This window comes from Calcarisporiella thermophila (genome assembly GCF_041956535.1).
Source record: "Calcarisporiella thermophila strain CBS 279.70 unplaced genomic scaffold VTP21scaffold_13, whole genome shotgun sequence".
Classification (NCBI taxonomy): Eukaryota; Fungi; Calcarisporiellomycota; class Calcarisporiellomycetes; order Calcarisporiellales; family Calcarisporiellaceae; genus Calcarisporiella; species Calcarisporiella thermophila.
The window spans coordinates 410,703-431,721 of NW_027192203.1; the positions used below are offsets into that span (position 1 = coordinate 410,703).

The 21,019-nt window shown below is 46.2% G+C and overlaps 7 protein-coding genes across 7 annotated transcripts; 3 read left to right on the plus strand and 4 right to left on the minus strand.

Annotated features, from left to right (window-relative positions):
- Nucleotides 1-233: 233 nt before the first annotated feature.
- VTP21DRAFT_2091 (uncharacterized protein) lies at nucleotides 234-1,067 on the plus strand (the record flags this gene model as incomplete). The annotated part of the gene is made up of 1 exon (XM_069392248.1): nucleotides 234-1,067. The coding sequence occupies one exon, from the start codon at nucleotides 234-236 to the stop codon at nucleotides 1,065-1,067; it is 834 nt and encodes a 277-aa protein (XP_069250668.1).
- An 825-nt stretch (nucleotides 1,068-1,892) lies between these two features.
- VTP21DRAFT_2092 (uncharacterized protein) lies at nucleotides 1,893-5,112 on the plus strand (the record flags this gene model as incomplete). Its single annotated transcript, XM_069392249.1, has 4 exons — nucleotides 1,893-3,051; nucleotides 3,127-3,611; nucleotides 3,692-4,661; nucleotides 4,727-5,112. The coding sequence occupies 4 exons, from the start codon at nucleotides 1,893-1,895 to the stop codon at nucleotides 5,110-5,112; spliced, it is 3,000 nt and encodes a 999-aa protein (XP_069250669.1).
- Nucleotides 5,113-5,992: 880 nt separating this feature from the next.
- Nucleotides 5,993-8,357, minus strand: VTP21DRAFT_2093 (uncharacterized protein; the record flags this gene model as incomplete). The annotated part of the gene is made up of 6 exons (XM_069392250.1): nucleotides 5,993-6,535; nucleotides 6,632-6,955; nucleotides 7,020-7,235; nucleotides 7,306-7,628; nucleotides 7,691-7,749; nucleotides 7,843-8,357. 6 exons carry the CDS (start codon nucleotides 8,355-8,357, stop codon nucleotides 5,993-5,995), a joined length of 1,980 nt encoding a protein of 659 aa, XP_069250670.1.
- A 1,929-nt stretch (nucleotides 8,358-10,286) lies between these two features.
- On the minus strand, nucleotides 10,287-11,757 carry VTP21DRAFT_2094 (uncharacterized protein; the record flags this gene model as incomplete). The annotated part of the gene is made up of 4 exons (XM_069392251.1): nucleotides 10,287-10,985; nucleotides 11,066-11,387; nucleotides 11,498-11,653; nucleotides 11,726-11,757. 4 exons carry the CDS (start codon nucleotides 11,755-11,757, stop codon nucleotides 10,287-10,289), a joined length of 1,209 nt encoding a protein of 402 aa, XP_069250671.1.
- Nucleotides 11,758-12,162: 405 nt separating this feature from the next.
- Nucleotides 12,163-17,169, minus strand: VTP21DRAFT_2095 (uncharacterized protein; the record flags this gene model as incomplete). The annotated part of the gene is made up of 12 exons (XM_069392252.1): nucleotides 12,163-12,882; nucleotides 12,961-13,317; nucleotides 13,385-13,525; nucleotides 13,591-14,006; nucleotides 14,090-14,932; nucleotides 15,009-15,528; nucleotides 15,595-15,729; nucleotides 15,802-15,946; nucleotides 16,031-16,248; nucleotides 16,338-16,508; nucleotides 16,568-16,632; nucleotides 16,692-17,169. 12 exons carry the CDS (start codon nucleotides 17,167-17,169, stop codon nucleotides 12,163-12,165), a joined length of 4,209 nt encoding a protein of 1,402 aa, XP_069250672.1.
- Nucleotides 17,170-17,772: 603 nt separating this feature from the next.
- Nucleotides 17,773-18,739, plus strand: VTP21DRAFT_2096 (uncharacterized protein; the record flags this gene model as incomplete). The annotated part of the gene is made up of 5 exons (XM_069392253.1): nucleotides 17,773-17,884; nucleotides 17,963-18,021; nucleotides 18,091-18,201; nucleotides 18,263-18,579; nucleotides 18,652-18,739. 5 exons carry the CDS (start codon nucleotides 17,773-17,775, stop codon nucleotides 18,737-18,739), a joined length of 687 nt encoding a protein of 228 aa, XP_069250673.1.
- A 412-nt stretch (nucleotides 18,740-19,151) lies between these two features.
- Nucleotides 19,152-20,499, minus strand: VTP21DRAFT_2097 (uncharacterized protein; the record flags this gene model as incomplete). The annotated part of the gene is made up of 4 exons (XM_069392254.1): nucleotides 19,152-19,362; nucleotides 19,438-19,526; nucleotides 19,599-19,890; nucleotides 19,955-20,499. The coding sequence occupies 4 exons, from the start codon at nucleotides 20,497-20,499 to the stop codon at nucleotides 19,152-19,154; spliced, it is 1,137 nt and encodes a 378-aa protein (XP_069250674.1).
- Nucleotides 20,500-21,019: the final 520 nt, after the last annotated feature.

Sequence of the window (21,019 nt, forward strand, 5' to 3'; positions counted from 1 at the left end):
CTCAGCCAATGATCACAAATGAAGGCCTTTGTGGCGGGACTTGGTTGCGTGGCGAGTGTTAAAGATTGGGGAAAAAAAGGCTGACGTGAAAGAAAACCCTATGCCTCTTCCTCTTGGCTTAGTGAGGAGTTAGATATCTCTATTGAATATAAAGGCTTGAGTTTTGTGGTGCATGCCTGTTCCCTTTTTTCCAAAATACATTTTCTAATCCACGGCAAAACCCCTGAATCACAATGAAGGCCTCATGCAGCGCTGAGATTCCTGGTCATTCCCAATTGAGTGGGCATAATCTATTCCTTTCTAGTTCTTCAGCCTCACAAGAAGCGGCAGAGTCAGAAATTCAAAGAACGCCCTTCACAATATCTGTAGACCTCAAAATATCAACGACAGCCAGCTCATGGCATGAGGAGTCTTATTGTTGCTCATCTCTACCTCATCACCCTTCTTCTCCCCGACACACGTCAAGTTTAAAGGCTACCCTACAGCACGAGGATTCACCCTTTATACCATCCAGCACCGAGAATTCGGGCCATACTTCTAAAGTTCCCCTCCTTTCTCATCATATGAATGACTCTACGCCCTATTACAAGTGCACTTATTCAGGATGTGGCAAGGGCTTCACTCGCCTCTACAATCTCAAGTCCCACATGCGTACTCACGTAGTTGATAAGCCCTATCGCTGCACACGGTGCTCCCAAGCATTTTCTAGAAATCACGACCTAAAGCGCCATATGAAGATACATGACGGGATAAAGCCCTACTTGTGTGGATGTGGAAAAGCGTTTAGTAGAATGGATGCACTTAGGCGGCACCGAGCAAACTCTAAAACTCGAATCATATGTGGTGAGGAAGAGCATTTAATGGTAGAAGAGTATAAGGTGAAGAGCGAAGAGCCGTCGTCTTTTGGCCTGCCGCAGCTAAACTTTCGTTCTCCTATCATGGAGAGTAAAACCTTGCCGTCATTAAAGGATGCCGTTATGCTTGCCGATGCAAAAGACGTGCGCCTGCCGCCAATTAGGACGTTGACAGCTGGAATGCCAACACCCTTGCGAACAATGTCGTTGTAAGGATGGATATACACTACTTTTTTTTCACATTCGCATCTCTTTAGCAGCTGATATTTTATTTTTCCTCTTTGATAATTTATTTGTTTTTTTTTTCTCGCTTATATATAGTTTCAATCTCATAGGGTTCTTTTTTTTTTTCTTCAAAACATAAAGTTTATGTTTTTATGAGTTGTCGTCTCCAAAGACGGTTCAAAGTGAGTCGTTTTTTATCGATTCAGACCTTACCGGTATGACGTAGTCAACCTTGGGGCCAATTCAACCTCTATTTTAAAGTTTTATTTATGTGGCGGGGAGAGGCTATCTAAGTTTTCGCATTAGTGAGGTTGTAGAAGAGGATGGAAGGAAATCCGAAAGGTTGGCAGGACCGTTCATTCCCCGTTTAAGGAGAATCCCTTCTTGTCAATAAGGTTAACGGGATTTTAGCTAGCGGATTTCCAAAGTGAGATTCGACACAAATTCATGCTATTGGAATAACGTTTTTATACTGGGGTGATCGCATCATCACCTCCCGCCCTCAAGCGCTTGTAATATACAGAATTATCGCCGATTTCATTGGCTATCATGTAAGGGGGGTGGGTCGAGCTGCCTGGTTAGGAACCGTTTGAAGCATTTTGTGATCACTATGTCCATTCATGGTCCGAACCAGCACAAATCTCTCAATCTTGACCGCCGTGACTTGCTTGCTGGTGATATATTTAATGGTCCCTTCACAGGCCTGCTCTCCACTTTTGCAACCAGAAATACCAAACCCACACTTCAAAAGTTATTTGACGTATTGTTGGATACCTTTTCGTCTAATTTATTTAACAATAACCCTACATAACCATGAGCACATCAACTACAACAGATACCTCCAATTTCTTCCCTCCAAGCATATCAGATAATGGATACTCTATACTGGATGAAAATCCCAGCGGTAGAATTGCAGTATCAACACTCATTTTGCGAGTAAAATATATATCTTGCGCCAGTTGTGTTGATACCATCCAAAAAAAGTTGGAGCACACGCCCGGAGTTCTTCCCGGAAGTGCTCGCATCTCTCTATTGACAGGCCGGGTGACGTTAGACTTCAATGATGAGGAGGTTACCGAGAAGAGACTGCGAGAAATAATCGAGGAGTTGGGATACGAGGTAATAGAGAGCAGAGTTACACATGAAGTGGTGCTGGTGAACATGCCAGATGCCAGGGAGGAGACGGAGAAGGAGACAGTGCAGATTAGGATAGTGGGGATGACGTGCTCATCTTGTGTGCGAACAATTGAGACACAGTTAGCGACGCGGGATGGGGTTTACTCCGTAAGGGTGAATCTAATGGCTTCTTCAGGTGTAGTAGAATACGACCCTTTGCGTATTGGACCAAGAGATATAATCGAATCCGTAGAGGCAATGGGCTACAGCGCATCTCTCGCACCAAAAGAGTATAGCCCAGCATCGGGTCAAGTGAACCCCTACAAGCATCGAGCTCTCGTGGCTTTGCTGTTTGCTGTGCCGACCTTTGTGATAAGCATGGTGTTTATGATGATGCTACCAGATCGCCATCCAATTCGCCGGGCCATGGAGCATGAGCTCATAATGGGCCTCAACATCGGCACCATAGTTCTATTCCTTCTCGCCACTCCTGTCCAGTTGTGGCTCGCCTGGCCCTTTTATTCTAAGGCATATGCATCGCTCCGCTATACTCACACCGCAAACATGGACGTGCTCGTTGTACTGGGGACCACCGCAGCCTATCTCTCCTCTGTAGGCACCGTCATTGCCAACATCGTTACTCACAATATGGCGGGCCATCAGTTCTTCGAAACCTCAGTGTTTCTCGTTACCTTTATTCTGCTTGGAAAATACCTGGAGGCATCTGCCAAGCGACGGACCATGGCAACAATAGATGGGTTAGTGAGGTTGCAGCCCGAGAGAGCGGTGCTCGTACGATACAACGAAAACGGAGATGTGGAGAGAGAAGAGGAGATAGATTTGGAGCTAGTTCAAGGTTTGTAAACTCTAAAAAAGGTCTACGTTGATGCTGATATGCACATTGACCGCCCTGTTGATGCTGAAACCATAGTTGGCGATATACTCAAGGTTAATCCTGGGGCACGCGTGCCATGCGATGGGGTTATCACGAAAGGCATATCCACACTGGATGAATCCTCCCTCACCGGCGAGTCTCTACCAGTGACTCGGTCTCCAGGGAGTTTGGTCCTCTCTGCGACGCTGAATCTTACCTCGCCTCTGTATGTTCGCGTCACCCGGACGGGACAAAACACCACTTTAGCCCGAATCATTGCCCTGGTCAACGAAGCACAATCAGCGCGCAAGGCTCCCATCGAACAGCTGGCCGATCAGATATCGAGTATTTTCGTGCCCGTGGTAATTGTATTGGCGGTAGTAACGTTTGCAGGTTGGCAAATCGCCTATTCTTTGGGACATGTACCGAGGGATTGGATTCCAGTCAATATCGGAGGAACAGTCTTTGCCATTTTCTTTGCGATCGCGGTGCTGGTAGTAGCATGTCCTTGTGGGCTAGGGCTGGCCTCCCCTACTGCAATTGTAAGTGAGCAAGCAAGAGAACATGGAGAACTGTGGGATTGTCCGAGGCTGACCAAATCTTTTTGTATTTTAATGAATAGATGGTTGGCACGGGGGTTGCAGCCAAGCACGGCATCCTAGTGAAGGGTGGAGCCACTGCGCTAGAGTTGGGGCACCACGTCAATTGCGCTGTGTTCGATAAGACAGGCACCCTCACTCTCGGACAACCAGTTGTGACCGACACACTCCTTCACCCTGTGATTTCAAGTGAAGAGGCCAAGCGGAATGTCTGGTCGTTGATTGGGGCGATTGAAAGCGGCAGCGAGCATCCTTTGGCAAAAGCAGTCGCCCAGTACGTGGCAAAACAAATAGAAACTCCTGGTAGTAGCGAAAGGACGGACGACAGTGGAGAGAAAAGAGCGCACGTCATTGCCGGTTGGTGTGAGATTGTGAGCGCGGAGGAAATACCTGGCTCTGGGATGCGGGCCCATGTAACTCCCCTTGCTTCAGCAGCTGATCCCTTCTCTGGATTGCTGAATTCCGGGAGCAAAGAGGGAGAGTACATCGTGTATGTAGGAAGCGAAAGATTTCTTGAATCGATTGGGGCACAGCCATCCGAGAAGCAAGAGGTCGCGGATAAAGTGCATCAATGGCATGAAAAAGGATGCTCGGTGGTTTGGGTGGGCGCTCGCACTAAGGACAATGAAGACATCACCTTACTGGCACAGATTGCTATTGCAGATCCGCCCCGTCCAGAGTCGGCAGAGGTGGTACAATATCTCACACAGAGAGGCTGCAAGGTATGGATGCTTACCGGAGATAATACCACCACCGCCAGAGCGGTTGCAAAAAAGATCGGAATCAAACCAGAAAGAGTGATCAGTGGGGTCTCACCCGAAGGAAAAGCCGCGTTCGTGAAACAGCTAGTGGAGATGAAGGTAACAGATGCGGACCAGGAAGACAGTGAGACCAATGCGGATGAAATTGGAGTAGCTCGGAGATGGTTTTCCAAGCTCCGTAAGGTTTGGAGATGGAGGCAGAACAAAAAGAATATCGTCATGATGATAGGAGGTAGGTATCAGGAGTTCCTCGTTTTCCACCCATCTTTTTCCTCATTCTTTTCTCTATTACTATAGATGGAGTCAACGATACTCCAGCTCTTGCAACGGCACATCTCTCTGTCACATATACGTCTGCTACCCCTGCGGCCACTGATGTGGCCCTTGTTCTGCTCTCCTCCTCGCGTCGTTTTCCACTTTTATCACTTCTTACCTTTGTGGAGCTTTCCACGTCCATTGTATACCGTATTCGACAAAATTTCGCGTGGGCATTTGGCTATAACTTATTGGCCATCCCACTAGCGGCCGGTGTTTTCTATCCGGTGTTGCATTGGGGGTTGAGACCAGAGATTGCGGCTGTCGCGATGACCCTCTCGAGCATAAGCGTCGTGTTGGCGAGTCTGCTTTTGAGGTTATGGAAGCCGCCAGCGGTAGTCCGCGCGTGGGAGAAGAAAATTGTATAAAATTTTTGAATGACGATCTGTGAGTATCAGGATACCTTGCCAGTGCAGTAGTTACGCGTTTACACTGGTATTTTCGCTCTTGTTTTTGAAACGATGTATGTATGTGTATTAAGCATGTAAAGACATATGGACCCAATGCTCTCCCTATACCACCTTTTGTATCTACCTCCACGCTTATTTATTTATTTATTTATTCATACATTCATACATTCATACATTCAATCATTTGCTCAACTTATTTAAATACCAATGAAAGCCACTTGGCCAGAAGGCAACTCAACAAAAAAGGAATATACACTGACACTTTAAAAATCTTTTTACGAATTAATTGATTTAATAAGCTCTAACCTGGATTCTCCCTTCCGGAGAGGGAGAAACAGACGGAAGAAACTTCCATCCATTGATTGTGACTTAGCAATAATGAGAAAGGATATTATATATCTTTTACTTGAACAAGATTATCATTTTTTCAACTACAATACTATTCAATAGTGAATAGAACTAAAGGGGAAAAAGGTAGAAAAGGGAGAGAAAGGAAAAAGGGAGAAACCCTGGATAGTATATAACCATAATAATCTATTAAAAGTAAAAAAGAAAAAAGAAAATGGAAAAAATGGATCAAGTATAACCAGTACGCAGCGAAACATGGGAGCACACGCAAAAGAAAATAGAGGAGAAAAGGTATGGAAAAAAATATACAAATGCTAAACAGAGGGAGGGGAGAGGAAGAGAGAGAGGGAGGAAGAGAAAGGGTAAAGGCCAGCTATTATACTGATGAAGATGTGCATTAGAGAGACAGACATAACACAAGATATATAAAGATATATAGAGGAAGGGATGAGGATGGAATTATTCACTCTGTTGTTATCCGAAAACACTTTTAAGCAGCCGCTGGACAATGTGGGTAATGGATAAACCCACACACGTCGTCCGCCTCCATATCCGACGCGGCAACTCCACTGCCCACCAGGCATACTCGCGTTAAAAGGCGTCTCAACCGCGAGTGACTTGAGCGGCATCCTCCCGCCGCAGCCCGCTCGAACCAGTACGTTGCACCCTCCAGGTCCACTGCACAACCAAGCCCCTTTTCGAGACAGTTGGCGAGATGATACTGTGCCGAAAGATGATCTTGCTCAGCCGCCAGTCTAAAGTAGTGGACGGCAAGCGTCAAATCCTGACGGGTTCCTAGACCAAGCTGGAGGTGCCGTGCGAGTTTATCCTGAGCTCGTGCATGGCCCTGCGCAGCCGCCTTTTTGTACCAACGTACCGCCATGGTATCGTCGCGGTCCACGCCAATGCCCTGGCTATAGCAATAGCCTAGGTTGTGTTGAGCCCAAGGGTTCGATTGGTGCGCACTCTTGGCGTACCAGTAGACAGCCCGCTTAGGATCTCTTTCCACTCCGACGCCCTCTTCGTAACAATACTAGAAGGGAAAGGGACCAAACTCCTGATTAGCTACCCATTCGTACTCATATACACGCAGAAAAGAATAGAGAACACGACCGAAGCCGATGCTTACCCCTAGAGAGTTTTGCGCAAGAGCGTTGCCCTGTTCTGCGGCCCGGGTGAACCACATAACCGCCATCATGTCATCCTTTTCAACCCCGGTCCCGGTCCTATAGCAGTATCCGAGGGATAGTTCGGCAGGAGCGTGGCCTCTCTCTGCCGCGAGGCGGTACCATCTTGCTGCCTCCTTCTCATTCTTCTCCACCCCGATACCATTCTGGTAGCAGTAGCCGAGGGAGTGAAATGCAAAAATATTCCCGCGCTCTGCGCTCTGGCGATACCACCTTACCGCCTCCTTCTCGTCACGTTCGACTCCGATTGCATTTTGGTAGCAAAACTACGGGTGAATGGGTAGGTTAGTTGGTAGGGAAGAGGGGGGGGTTAATGAAGCAAATTCCTACCCCAAGATTGTGCTGGGCTCTTGCATGCCCTTGCAACGCTGCTCGCCGGTACCAGAAGACGCCACGCTCCGGGTTCTTCTCCACCCCGATTGCATTCTGGTAGCAATAGCCTAAATTGCACATGCTCCATGGATATCCCTGTTCGGCGCTCATCGCATACCACCGGGCCGCCTCAACTTGGTTGCGCTCCACTCCAATGCCATCCTCATATAGATACTACCATATTCGTTGGCTAGAGTCAGTGGATGAACACTACTAAGTGGCAAAATCCACAGAAATACTCTACCCCCAAAGAGTTTTGAGCAAATGCGTTGCCGAGCTCCGCGCTCCTGCGATACCACATCACGGCCTGTTTTACGTCACGCTCGACTCCGATGGCCTCCTCGTAGCAGTAGCCGAGATTATACATGGCGACGCTTTCCCCTTGTTCGGCAGCTAAGCGGTACCACCGCAGCGCCTCTTTTTCGTCCTTTTTCACACCGAAGCCCTCTCCGTAACAGTATCCCAGAATTCCTTGGCCGCGAGGGTGGCCCTGCTCGGCCGCGTTTTTGTACCATTTGAAGGCTTCGTGTTCGTCTCTGGTAACCCCGATCCCATCGTGATAGCACACTATGCGGATCCATCGATTAATTCCAATTAAGGAAAGCTAATCAAGAGTAATTAATTCATACCGCCAAGTGCATACTGGGCAGCGGGATGATTCTCCTCTGATGCAGCTTCGAATAGCCAGCTGAATGCAAGGGAAAAGTAAAATGAAAGTTAATTTTTTCTTTTCCTCACGGTGCCGTGTTATATTCTCCATATTGGAGGTAGAGCGACTTACGCAATAGCTGAGCGGCCCTGTCGCCGCACACAATCCTGCCAATGCTCCGCCTCAATTCGATCGATCCGCACCCCCGGTCTCCCATACTTTCTCAAAAACGCAAGTCGCGCTCTTGCAAGCCCACAACCGCTGCTGCTTGCCCGCACATATTCTCGCTCCGCTGCTCGAAAGTCACATTCCACCCCCAGCCCGAATTCGTAGCAGAATCCCAGCACCCCGCGCGCCAATACGTGGCCTAATGCGCTGGCACGGTGGTAGTACTCTACCGCGCGGGCTGGGTCGCTTGCATAATCAGCGCGGCCAAACAGGTAGTTTTGGCCCAGCTTGTAGAGGCTTAATGCATCATTCTCATTAGAAATGGGGGGCGACAGTGGAGCTACGGTCAGAGGAAGCTTCGTGCGCTGGCGTGGGCGGAGGCGCCGACGGTCTGAGCGAGAGGTCGTAATGCGATTCATTACGGAGATGAGATGCTTTCCTGAATGAAAGAGGTTTGACATGCGAATGGAATGGGGCATGTCTTCCAGCACCCAAAGCCAGTAAGAGTAGATGGCAAGAAGGACGCAGAAGAGAGGGAGAGAGAGAGTGAGTGAGTGAGAGGAAGAGAGAGAGAGAGAGAGAAATGTTTGGACGAATGCGAAAGTAGAAATTCGCGAGCGTGTGTGTGTGGAGAACAAAGAGGGAAAGGAGAGAAGAAGAGAAAGAGAGGAGGAGGTGGATCAAAATATATATTTCAAATCATCCCAATGTCCTGTTTTTTGAGACCCATTACATCCATTTTAGGTAAGAGTAATACAGGCAAATATACACCTTTCGAATGGCAGCGAGGGGAGTGCCTACGGCGTGGTCTGAGCGTACATACACATCATCCCAAATCCTCCGCAACACATCGTAAAGTTTGTTTGATACTAATACTCTGGCCCGATCTTCTGCCTTTACAGTATGAAACATCGCTCTAGATCGCGAGCTGAAATCATGGCTGCCTCTTCCGCCCCCTCTTCTTCTCATCCCCTCTCTCCAGCTTTGGGCTGCTGCGGCCGGCTTTGGTCTCGTTTCCACTCTCCTCGCTCATATTAAGATTTTAATCTGTTGCCTTAATCGACCACAGCGAAAAAAATCATCGCCTCCGCTGTGGATTTGCTTTCTGGCTGCAGCCAAAGAGCCCGGCGGGAGCTTCGTCTGGATTGCAAGCAGGGCAGCGAGATTTCGAATGAAAATTGGGGAGCGGAATCAGGCGAAAAATCTCTTAGTGGCAATATCGGGCGAATGCACAGCTTTCCCTCCCAGGCCGCGGCTGGCCCGCAGCCAGCCGTGTGCGCCTATTCGCATGCTTAGCATTAGGTTTAATTCTAGTTTCCTGCCCAATTTGTTTTTCTGGTGGACTTGTTAAGGTTGCGCAAGCAATGAAAACAGCAACCACGATGGAGCTGTTGCTCGTTTGTGTTCATTGTTTGTTGTGGTGATGCTTAGTGATTTGTAATAGGCAACGAGCAGGCAATGATCGGTGAATGGGGTGTCGTAGAGATTGCTTGCGTAAGTGGCCCCTAACTAGGCTTTGCAAGAGAATGCTAACAAACCGGATCTCTATGTAAAACCATGATGGAATTAGGTTAAACAAGAATTCGCAAAATAAATCATTTCAGAATTTGGGCAAAACTTTGGCTGAACCTACTTCTTGAAATAAATTTGATTTAAGATGGCTAAGATTGCGGTCGAACAGTACAGGCGGGAGGGGGGGATATAGGATCCCGTGTTTATCTTTATTAGGCGCCAGCTTCCGGTCACGCCTCATGCCCTCTTTGCTTCTCCCTTGTGGCCGATTTTCCTATGACCTCTTCTGACATCATCTGTAATCTGCAGCGAGGGGATGCGCCTTGGGATTTGCACACGCGCCCTGCATCTTGTTTAATATCGGTAAGCTTACCAAACCATCCCTCCTACTTTGCCTTACCTCTCCCCTCCCCACCCTCCTTCGAACTCCAAGTTTCCCTCCAAATGATTTCTGATTGGCATTGCAGTTTGACCATCGCAGCTACATACGTAATTAACCATGGCGATTTGCTCTATATTGCTCCATTTCAATAAAATTGAAACTGAGACCTGTGTAGCCAACCATTTCCGGCTCTCTGTTCCTCAATAGAGGAGGGAGGGGGGGGGGGGAGGGGAAACAAATTCACTGATCTCAGTTCAATTGTACTTGGTCCCTCCAATTTCTCATTAGACCTCTACATTTATATGTATATATTTATATTGATACAGAAACACGAAGATTTAATCTAGAAAAAAATCGCCATACAGATTCGCGCATGCACATGCATCCGAACACGCGCCCGCACCCGCTCACTCACTCATGCTCACATAGCCACAAGTGTTTACAAAATAAAAATAGAAATAAAGCCAGAACAAGGCATGGTGTGTAAGCGAGTGCATCCTCTTTAAACTTGTATTTACGACTTCAATTGTCTCCACGCAACCTGCATAGGAGTCCGGTGGTCTTTCATGCGTTCGGTCGCATCTCTCCGTTCCTGCTCCTCTTCCCGCCGGCTTAGCGCCTCCAATCTCCGGTCCCGCTCCTCGCTTACCTTTTTAGCTTCCACCATCATCTCCTCCAAGCGCCTTTGTCGCTCCTGCTCGACCTTCTTGCGTTCTTCCCCGTGGTCTTCATCTCTTGACAACTCTGTTCTGCGGTGAGCATTCTCTACTCTGTGATGGCCACCATGCCTCGAGGATCTAGAGTTGGTCGGTGAGCGCGAGCGTCGCCTTCTCCGTGGGGATGGAGACCTACGTCTATCAGATTCACGGTCCAAAGTGCGGCGAGGAGGTGATCGTGAAGCTCGGCGATGAGGCTCATCTCGCCTACTCCGATCGTGCCGGGAGGGAGATCGAGACAACCGCTGTCGTCGTTCCTCCCCTCTATCCCGTTGCCGGTGGGCATCGTGGGCTGTCGCTCGATGGTGTCGGCCTTCGTATTCATGCTCATCTCTATGTCTAGATTCCCGTGGCTCTCTATGGCGTGGAGGTGTTCGACTCCGATCTCTCCTTCGATCAGGCGATGGCGACTCGGATGAGGATCGCCGCTTATGCTTCTTTTCCTTTTTTTCCTTCTTTGCTTTCTTTGCTTTTTTGTCCGGCTTGATTCCATATGCCTATGTGATGGTAAAAAGAGAGCAAGCAATTAATATTCATTAAAAAATAGGAGCAAAAAGATAGAAGCTTCTGCTATTACCTCTTGGAGGGCTTTTAGTTTCAGCGGGTTGTCCAGAATCGACTTCAACGATTGCTGCTCTCGTTTTTTTATCGAGAGCAACGGATCATCACGTATTTTGTTTTGAGTATCCCGGTAGTTGTTTGCATTGGGATTGATCACAGCGGTCGCGCTTGTGAAGTCGGCCCCAAATGAGAGCTTTTGCATCTCGTCTTTATCTTCAAGAAGCTTATCTACCCGTCTCTTCCCTAGAAGATAATCTTCCCATTCCTCAGATCGGTGGGCTGCACCCTCCCCCATACCTCCGGTGGTATACATCCAGTCTAGCCGCTCTGATCGTTTCCTAATTTGATCCAAGAGGAAAGAAAAATCCATTAGCTAGAGCTCCAAATGTAAAAGATTGATTCTTTGAATCATAAAGGTAACATCAATATTATTCAAATGATCACTTACTTCAACCCAGCTTCCTCCTGGATCCGTTGTAAATCCTGGAGCTGCCGCTCTTGTTCGAGCTCCTTTCTCAGCTGTGTGAGTTTCTTCTCTTCCTCCTTGGCCTTCTGCTCCTCTCGCCATACTCTTTCCAAGTTCTTATAGGTTTGGGGATGCCAGCTATATCATCGCAAAATTAAGGTTGAGTTAGTAAACGTCATCTCAAATCATCAGCAAGACAGGCAGACGTACCTTTTTTTTAAGTTGAGATCGCCTCCTCCCATTTTCGATATTAAGTAGATCCAGAAAAAAACTCTTGGGCGGGAAGAGTCTTGGTGATAGATCAAACGAGTTCTCGTTGTCCTTATCTCACAAAAAGGTGCTGTGCCACAGCCTGTGAGTTTAAATTTTGGTTAGCAATTGAATGCCATATATATATATTTATATACGAATAGGCCCTTCCTCAATACAAAATAAAAAAATGATTATATTCTACAAGCAAGAAAAAAAGGGAAGAACAACCATAGCCAAAATGCGTGTGAATCTCCATTTACTAAGAATAGAATAAAAAAGGGAGAATTGGCAGTAGAAATAGTCCAACCAGAACAACACTCGAGGAGATGTGAACACAGGGAATATATAATATATAATATTTAGGCAGTTTTTAGAACCTTTAGTCCAAAATGCATCTAGGATTCCGCAGACATCTCTTCCATCACCCGTTTGTAAATCTTGCGGTGCGGTTTGATCTCCTTCGCTACGCCTGCTGCCGAAATCTGCTGGTATCCACCGCGAGTGCTCACTGAGCTTAACCGCCTTCCGCCGGCCCACCCGCGGTTAAATAGCCAACGCCAGGTGGATCCAATAAAGCGTGAAAGAGGAGGGAACCAGTACTTTTCGCACCCATATGCCAGCGCGAAATACCCAACTCCTGCAACGCCGATGAACATGCGCCAGATAAGGGGCTCGGGGACCAGTTCCATCAGGGGAATGGTGTTTGCAGGGGCGAGGATCAAAGCCGTCGTCAATAGGAGAAGAAGCCCGGTGGTAATGACAAACGGCCCATTGGTCCACATTGGTTTCCGATAAGGCGGTCCAACGCTGAACACCACCGCAATCAGGATATATTGGAAACAGCTAAAGAGGAAGAGGGTCGTGTTCTCAAAGCACAGGATATTCTGCCCCTCGGGGTCATACACCGGAGGGGTGTACCATGGCTGAGCGCGTACCGCAAAGAAGAGGAGCATTTGGAACAGGCCTTGAATAAGCACCTGTCCAATCAGCGAGGTGAGCACCTTTTTGGACACCAGGGAGGCCGTGGGCTGCTTGGGGAAGATTTTAGGATAGGCACCCGTTCGACCCATGAAGACGGCAATTGGCAGAATGAGGAACAAATCTATATACAGAAACTATGTAAATAGAGCAGAAAAGGGGCAAATTAGACACATTTCAGTCCGGAGGGTTTGCGAAGCAAATATCGCGCTTACCTGGAAATCGCCGAGGTTAGATGCGAACGAGTAGAGGAAACTCACGGTGGTAAACTGGATGAGCGAGTAGAGTGCCATGTATTTGAAACAGCTGAAGCTAGTAACAAGCGCCGCTCGACCCTCACGGATTAGCTTAAGCACGCAGCTGATGTCGGTGGAACGGCTCGTGAATGGAGCAGCAACTGAAGCTTCGGCCTCAGAGAGCGAGAGGCCGACATCAGCAGCACGGAGGGCTCCGCAGTCGTTTGCTCCATCGCCACAAAACCCGACCGAATATCCAATGGATTGGAGACGTTCAACCAGATCGTGTTTTTGATCCGGAGACATGCGCGCGTACACCTGGCCCTTCACAAGCATCTGGGAGAGGAAAAAAAGGAGTAAGGTGACCGAGGTGAATAAATAGGAGAATGGGCAAAATACAGACCCTGTTCAACAGGTCGACAGGTGCAAAGCTAACCATCCACTCATACACGTCTCCACTAAGAGCAATGTCAAATTCATTGATATCGAACTTGGCGTAGGGAGATTCGGAGGCCTCTAGGACGGAATACCTTCGAGCTTCAGGCTGAAAACAGGGGTAAGAGTGAGCGGGAAGATTCAAACAGAAAACACGTAGAGGGTGGTGTTTACCATCAACGAATCAGCTTTTAATCTATCATTTGGATCGTCTACATTTTCCCACACCAACGCGCTATCTTCTTCCTGGGGCCCACCTGATAAAAATTTGCCTACGTAGACACGGCCCTGCTTATTGACAATTCCGCACTCTCGCGACACTGAAATGGCGGTGAGAACATTGTCACCGGTACACATGGTTTGGCGAATGCGAGCCTCGCGCAAAATGGAGATGACGGGGGAAGTTCCTGGCTTGAGTTTATTCTCAAACACAATGAAGCCTAAAAAATGCAGGTCGGATTCAACTTGCTCGCGCTTGATCTTCTGCGCCTTGACCCAAGTGAGACCATCTAGCCGTTTGTATGCGCAAGCAATCACTCGGTAACCATGATGAGTGTAGTAAGAAAGCTTTTCCATATAATCCTCAGGAACTAGGTATGGGAAAGAAGAGTTGGAACCAATGATCAACAAAGAGAGGAAGGAGAGAGAGGGAGATTTTGGATTTGGAACTTACTTGTGTCCTTTGCACATATTTCGCTCATGATTTCCGGAGCTCCCTTCACATATGCCTCCATAGTCTTACTCTTCAGACGCTTTATAATGACGCTCATCCGCCGTAGAGAGGAAACGAAATCAAAAGTGCGGATAATTCCCAATTCCAGGAAGGACATATCCTTATTATCGCTTAACACTTCAAGTCGGAAGCTTCCTACGCCTGGGGGCCGCACCACGGTGGGCACAATTCCACGCCCTTTTTTGCTTGGTTTGGCCCCTGGTATATTGATTTCTGATAGGGCATTTTTATCTCCCGCGCTGTCTGCCGAGAATCCACCCTCCTCCAACGTCCACCGTGTAAACTCAAACATCTTCAGGTCGAGCGGATCCCCGATCAACTCACCGTTCACCAGTTTTAGTGCGTGGCAAGTCGCCATGGCGCACAGCATTGGGGGTGGCCCACGGCCCTCCCCATTCCCGGACTCATCTACCGACGAGTTCGGATTGATTATTCGAGAGGAAGGGATTACCTCAGCCGCATGATACAGATCGGTAAACCGTCCCTTTTCCCGATTTACACACCGAATTCCGAGCACGTCAAGTCCCTCTTCCGTTAGTGTGCCCGTCTTGTCAAAGCACATTACATCGACTTTGCCAGCAACATTGACACGATTGGGTGATATACAGAATATCTCTTTCTCTCGAAGCCGGCGTAGCGCAAAATTGGTGCCGATAGTCATGGTGGCTGGAAGCGCTGGGGGAACAACGATGGTAATAAGATCGAGAGCGCGGAGCATCATTTCCCACTTATCGAAGTTTAGCTTAATGAAATTATATAACGACACAAAAAACCCGCAAATGGCTAGAGTAGAGGAGGATATCAAATGCATTAGAATAGGATCTTTGGATGGCCTTGTTCCGTTTGCGTCTATATATACCTAGAAACGCGAGCACACCAATAAACTTGAAAGAGTCTTGATAAAATTTAAATACATTCGGTCTCGGGAATAGGATTGCTCGAACCAGCGAACCTTTTGCAGTGTTAAAGCCGGTCCGTACAACCATCGCCAGCGCACGACCTGTTGGAGTACGGTCATCCGCAATCGTTCCCATCACCTTATCTCCTCTCACACGAACAATTTTTGTGCCAGAAAATAGGAAGTGCTTCGCAACCTCGGGTGGGATATTGCTCTGACCAGGATCCAATTGGCGTAAAGCAGCATCGGTGGAGGGTATTTTTGCGACGGGTACTGATTCACCCGTTAGCATAGATTCATTCACAATACAATCACCGGTGAGCAGCAAAGCATCGCATGGGAATATCTGTAAATCCGCCTCCGCCACATCGAATATATCGCCAGGCACGAGATCTTCGGACTTGATTTCACGCCAAAGCCCGTTACGGCATACTAGCACATTACACGAGAAGCGAGACATCTCTCGCATTTTCTTAATGTTCTATTGTATAGAAATAGAACGTTAGGATACTAACACTAACTGTGGAATGAGAATACAATTGCTTACCCTTTTGGTGTCTATTAATGAGAACACAACGCTCACAGTGGATATAATCAGAATGGTGACGGCATAGTAGTAGTAGTCGTTTATGGTCCACAGGAGAATGGAGAATATTTGAAACACAAAAAATGGGTGGAGAACCTTTATACAAAATACGTACACGATAAGTAAGTGGTTTGGGGGGAGGAGGTGGGAAGGAAATCCAATTCAAACCTCATCAAATAATATCCGGAAGGTAGACTTTTCGTGAATATCAATAAGGTTCTCGCCAAACACCATTTTGCGTTCACGGTGGGTCTCACGGTTCAGGCCGTTACGAACAAATCTAACCGCTGTCCATTGTCTATCTTTCCAAAATCTATAAGCGGTTTTTTAAAAAAATTAAATATGGATACGTCGATGAGTTATCTATTGTTAATTCTTAGGGAAGATGCATTCATACCCATTCTGAACAAATTGTTGGAATCCAGGATGAAAAACAAATCGAATGTATCTGTAATCGAAGTACTGAAGATTCCAGAGAATGTCAGTGGGACGCCATTTCGATTCCCCATTCTCGTTATTAGTTCCAACATAGTCCTCTCTTGAAAACACAGATGATATCTGGCCTCCAAAATAGTCATGATGCACGCGCTCAATGGTTAATTCTCCCCATTCATTCTATGGCAAATTGAATGGACAGACAGGGAGGTTTAAAATTCATACTCATAGAGGACTTAGGGAAAAGTTAGCTCTAACGATTAGATTACCTCTACCACCATGTAATTCGCCTCATTAAGAGGGCATTTGCGACCTGCAAATCTGATATAAATGCTCGGTATCCACCGACCAAGCAAAAATAGCAGACCACCCGTAAGTATACAACTTCCATAATAAAGGAAGAGCATAAGGCTATTAAAGTGATAACCGCTTAACCAGATCTACAAATACAGTAGAAATAAGCTGCCGCGCAGAAGACTCTTTCAACAAGTTTACGTACTTTTAACCCTTCTTCCTCCAAATAGATTTGCTGCACACTTATATTTTCAGAATCAGCTTCCGATCCTAAGTTGATTCAAAATTAAGTATTTGGAACTATTTCATCACTGACTAATTTCTCTCACCAAATCCTTTCAAGCGAACTTCACCTAATCGAGACTTTGTTCCGCTACCTAGCATGTTATGAGCTACGGTCATTTCATCGTCTTCCTCCATTTCCAGCTCATCGTCTTCATCCTCATCCTCTTCTTCTGTATGATGGAGCGTTCGATCCTCCTCAAATTGGTCAGACAACAATCCAGCAGCCACATGATTCCGCATCGCAGAAGGAAGGCTTCCTGAGGATAAAACAGGGACTTCGTTAAACTCAGAATTAGAATTGAAGACCGGTGGTGAATAAATCAGAGGTTGTTCAGTTGCTCTCAGTGCTTTAGAGTTGCCTAGAGAGGATGTCAAGGGACTCGAAACCATGGGGGGAGGAGGCTCTTGAGGGGGGGTGCCATATTTGTTGTGACGAACACGGGGCGACCCGACAATAGATGGAGGACCAGAGTGCACCATGTCGAAGCTCGAAGAACCACGAGAAGGTGGAGTCTGTGTCATCGCCAAGGCATAAGACTTAGAAAAGATGTAAGAAGTAGGTGATTATGGGAGGGTGCCGGAGGGCGTCACTTTGCTAATCTGAGGTATTGGAGATCAAATCAACCAAATAAACAGCAGGAGCAGAGATCTGAAAGAAGCTAAATAGAGGATGGTATACAGCAGAAATTTGCGCTCTACAGAGAGAAGTGCCAAAGTTGTGAGCCGCAAGGGAAGTGGCAGGAAGAGATCACTCAAGAAAATGCAATTGCTTAAGATAGGGCATAAAATAAGCACAAAACCATCAGCTGTCTCTTTCTCTTCTTATGGTGGTATTTCTGCCTAACTTTTACAGGCGACAAACTATTCAGACGATGGATTATAAGGCAATTGAAAAGGAAAGAGGTGCTGTAGGGAGGTCTCGAGTTTGTTTAAATGAGGAAATAAATTTTTAAGATAACTTACCAGTTGGGATTACTCACAAGGGCTTTCGAGTTGGAACTGAGATTGGAAATATCCATACATTATCCCACTTCCGATTTCGTATTGCTCAGAGTTCTATCTTAACATAGAAATCTTGGAGTTGAAAGGGCTTTTCAACATCAATCCGATCACCTGATTTGAAAGATGGACGCTCCAGCTGGCTCAGAACTCTTCCAGAGCTATGAACAAGATTACACCACCCTTGCAGATAGCTTGCAGGCTAAAATCCAACATCATATACCTTCCCAGACTGGAGGTACCGACATTTTGTGCCGAAGAATATAAAAAATATCCATTAAATCAGCGATTATTAACTCATCCATCCAATTAATAGAACAGAAGAAGACCACTGTTCGAGCGGCAGAGCGTGAGTTGGAGGAGGCAGATGAGATTGTATGCATTGATATTCTATTTGGAGAGGTGCGGAAATTTGCTAAAATGACTTCTTAATTCATAATATAGGTAGCGCAAATGGAGATGGAAGTTCTTAATCTTCCTCAATCGGCGCGAAATCGTTTACAATCTCGTCTACGTAGCTATAAATCTGATCTAGACAAACTCAAACGTGATTTGGTTAGTAGATCTATCCTTCGCCGGTTCAGTATGACAGTAATATTAAATTCTGGGTTGATAGAAACGCACCATTAGCTCTGCACCTTCTATGGATCCTCGTGAAGAACTCTTCGCTGGAGTAGGAAATGATACCTCTTTTGATGCTGCCGTATCTGATCAACGTTCCCGACTTCTGAGCGGTACCGATCGTCTGGCAAATAGTAGTAGAAGACTACAGGAGAGTCATCGGATCGCACTCGAGACGGAGAGTATTGGAGCAAATGTCCTTGGAACGCTACGCCAGCAACGAGAGCAAATTATAAATACCCGTGACACGCTTGGTGATGCAGACTCTTATATTGATAAGGCGCAGCGTACGCTCAAGGGCATGGCGAGAAGGTTCGGATGTAGCCCCTTTCTTGAGACCTCTGTACTCAGTCCTTGAGCCTAACATCTCATGATTTCTAATAGGATGGCCACCAATCGCTTGATTACTGCAGCTATCATTATTGTGCTCGTTGCATTGATTTGCCTTGTGATCTACCGCAAATTTTTCTGAGAACGTGCTCTACTTGCAAAATATTTCGCAGCCTCATTAATGATATTTTCCTCTCTTTATCTACACAACATGTAATTTCACATTTTTTTCCCCCTTATTATGCGTTTTCTTTCTTTCCTTTTGTTCTTTTCCTAATATAAAGGATTTTTTTTTCTATATGTAGCCTTTTGTAGAAGCACACACATATAAAACTATTCTTTATCTTTACTTTTGCACAACAATATAAAAAACCAAAAAGAAACATTCAAGCAAAGAGAAAAAAAAAAGAAAGAAAAAACGAAATATATATCTCTCACCCGCTATCAAGGATATAGTTAAAGAAAAGGAAAGAAAGATAAGAAAATATGAATATATACCATAAAAGAAATAGGAGTTGCGTAAGGGGTTCTATTTTATTTTTTTGGCGAGTAGGTCATTTTAACTCCAACCATTTTTTCAAGCAACTGTAGGGGTTAAAGTCAAAGTTATCCTCAACTTTGCATGCACAGGTCTTATAAACGTCAGTGTCTGCCGCAGGGCAATGGAGGAAAGGCGAGACCCGATAACCAATATCATTCCAGAAGTGAACTTCTTTCTTGCTCAAGAACAGGTAAGCACTTAATGAAGTCATCACCGCATCTCCCCTATAGAAAATTTGCAAAAATTTAATACCAAGTATTGGCGATCTCGATAATTATTAAAATAATCAATAAATATACCATCGCTCATAAAAGATGCCGCCGCTCTTGTCAAGGAAGTCAAAGTATTTAGTGTACTGCTCACCACGGAAGAATTTCAAATCACCAATCTAAGTACCAATGCATATGTTAACAGAGCTCTAATTTGTTAGCGAATAATGGAACTATGGGGGTGGAATTACCAAGAAATTCGTCCAGAAGTGGCATAAGTTAAAGTCTCCTTGCTCATTCAGCATGAATTTACGGATGCCGTCTTCACCTTGATATACAAGATCTGAGTTTTTCTCAGCAAACTCCTGCATGGTACGCCATAGGGTGGGAATTGTGTCGTGGTACTCATACATTGAGACAGAGAACGTGTATTTGATGCCATTCTTATGCATAAACTCAAACGGATCGTAAGAGAGTGAGCAGAGGAACTCACTTCCAGGTTCGAATCGCCAGAAATAATCATAGTTTTGGAAAATAGGGTCTCTGGTAGAGCCATCAATGGATGTTAGTGCTGCGTAAGAGTTAAAATCGATTAGCAAGAACTTACTTGAACATGGTTCCAGCAAGGAATCGTGATTGTAACCGATAAAATTCAGAGTCGCCGTATAAAATTCCCTTCATTGCTTGTCGGGTGGCATTTGCTTTCTCCATGTTAATCCACTTCGGATAACCCCACAATTCTTCAGGGATTTTTTTGAAGATGACGGATGCATTCTTGGGCAGCGAGGATACCAATTCTTTGAATTCATCCGAGAAGTCTTCATCGCTGAAAATAATATAGGGGTATCCATGCTGCGCGTTGAAGGAGTCCTCGATATTTCTCATTGTAGGACGAACGCGATGGAGCTGGTCATTTCGTGCATAGGTGACAATGGCAGCACGTAAATTGGGATTGGGATGATGGACATCCAATGATTCATGATATTCCCAGGTATTATCTTCATAGCGCGGGTAGGATTCGGAACCTGTGAATTTTGACCTTGTTGAACGCAATAGCATATGCCGGCTGGAAGCAATAATAAGTAAGGCAACGCATATAAAGGTGATGATCAGGCCCATCCGGAAGCCGCTAGGGCGAAGTAGTTTCGGCATGATGGCGCGTGCTAGAAATTAATAGTAATACCAGTATGTATAAAAGAACGATGAAAATAGGGGCTTGATGTATTAAGAAATAAGAAGGAATGAGATAAGACAAATGCCTATGCTAGTATCTGTGGTGGAGCAGAAATAAAAAATAGACTAAAAAATGATCATAATTTGGGAACGCCAGGTTCCCCGACTGGCAATGTGCGTCAATCTTTTGAGAAATTTAGGTTCCTAAGAGCTAGAGAGAAATGGGGATAATCAGAAGTACGGGGGATGGGATATTCGGCGAAAGAAACAATTTGGAGCAGTGATAGCGAAGGGAATAGCCGGAATATCCCCGAGCATAGACCCCTTAGTGGTTGTCGGTATAGAGCCCTAACCCAGCGTTTGCCCTTCTAAGTCTTCCTGCTGAAACACAGCCAAGATGAAGTGGATCACCTCTTCCCCGTTGGTCATTTGCTTGTTGCTCAATGTGTAAGCGGAATATGAAGATTAATCCTAAATCCTCTTTTCAGTTTCAGCTCCT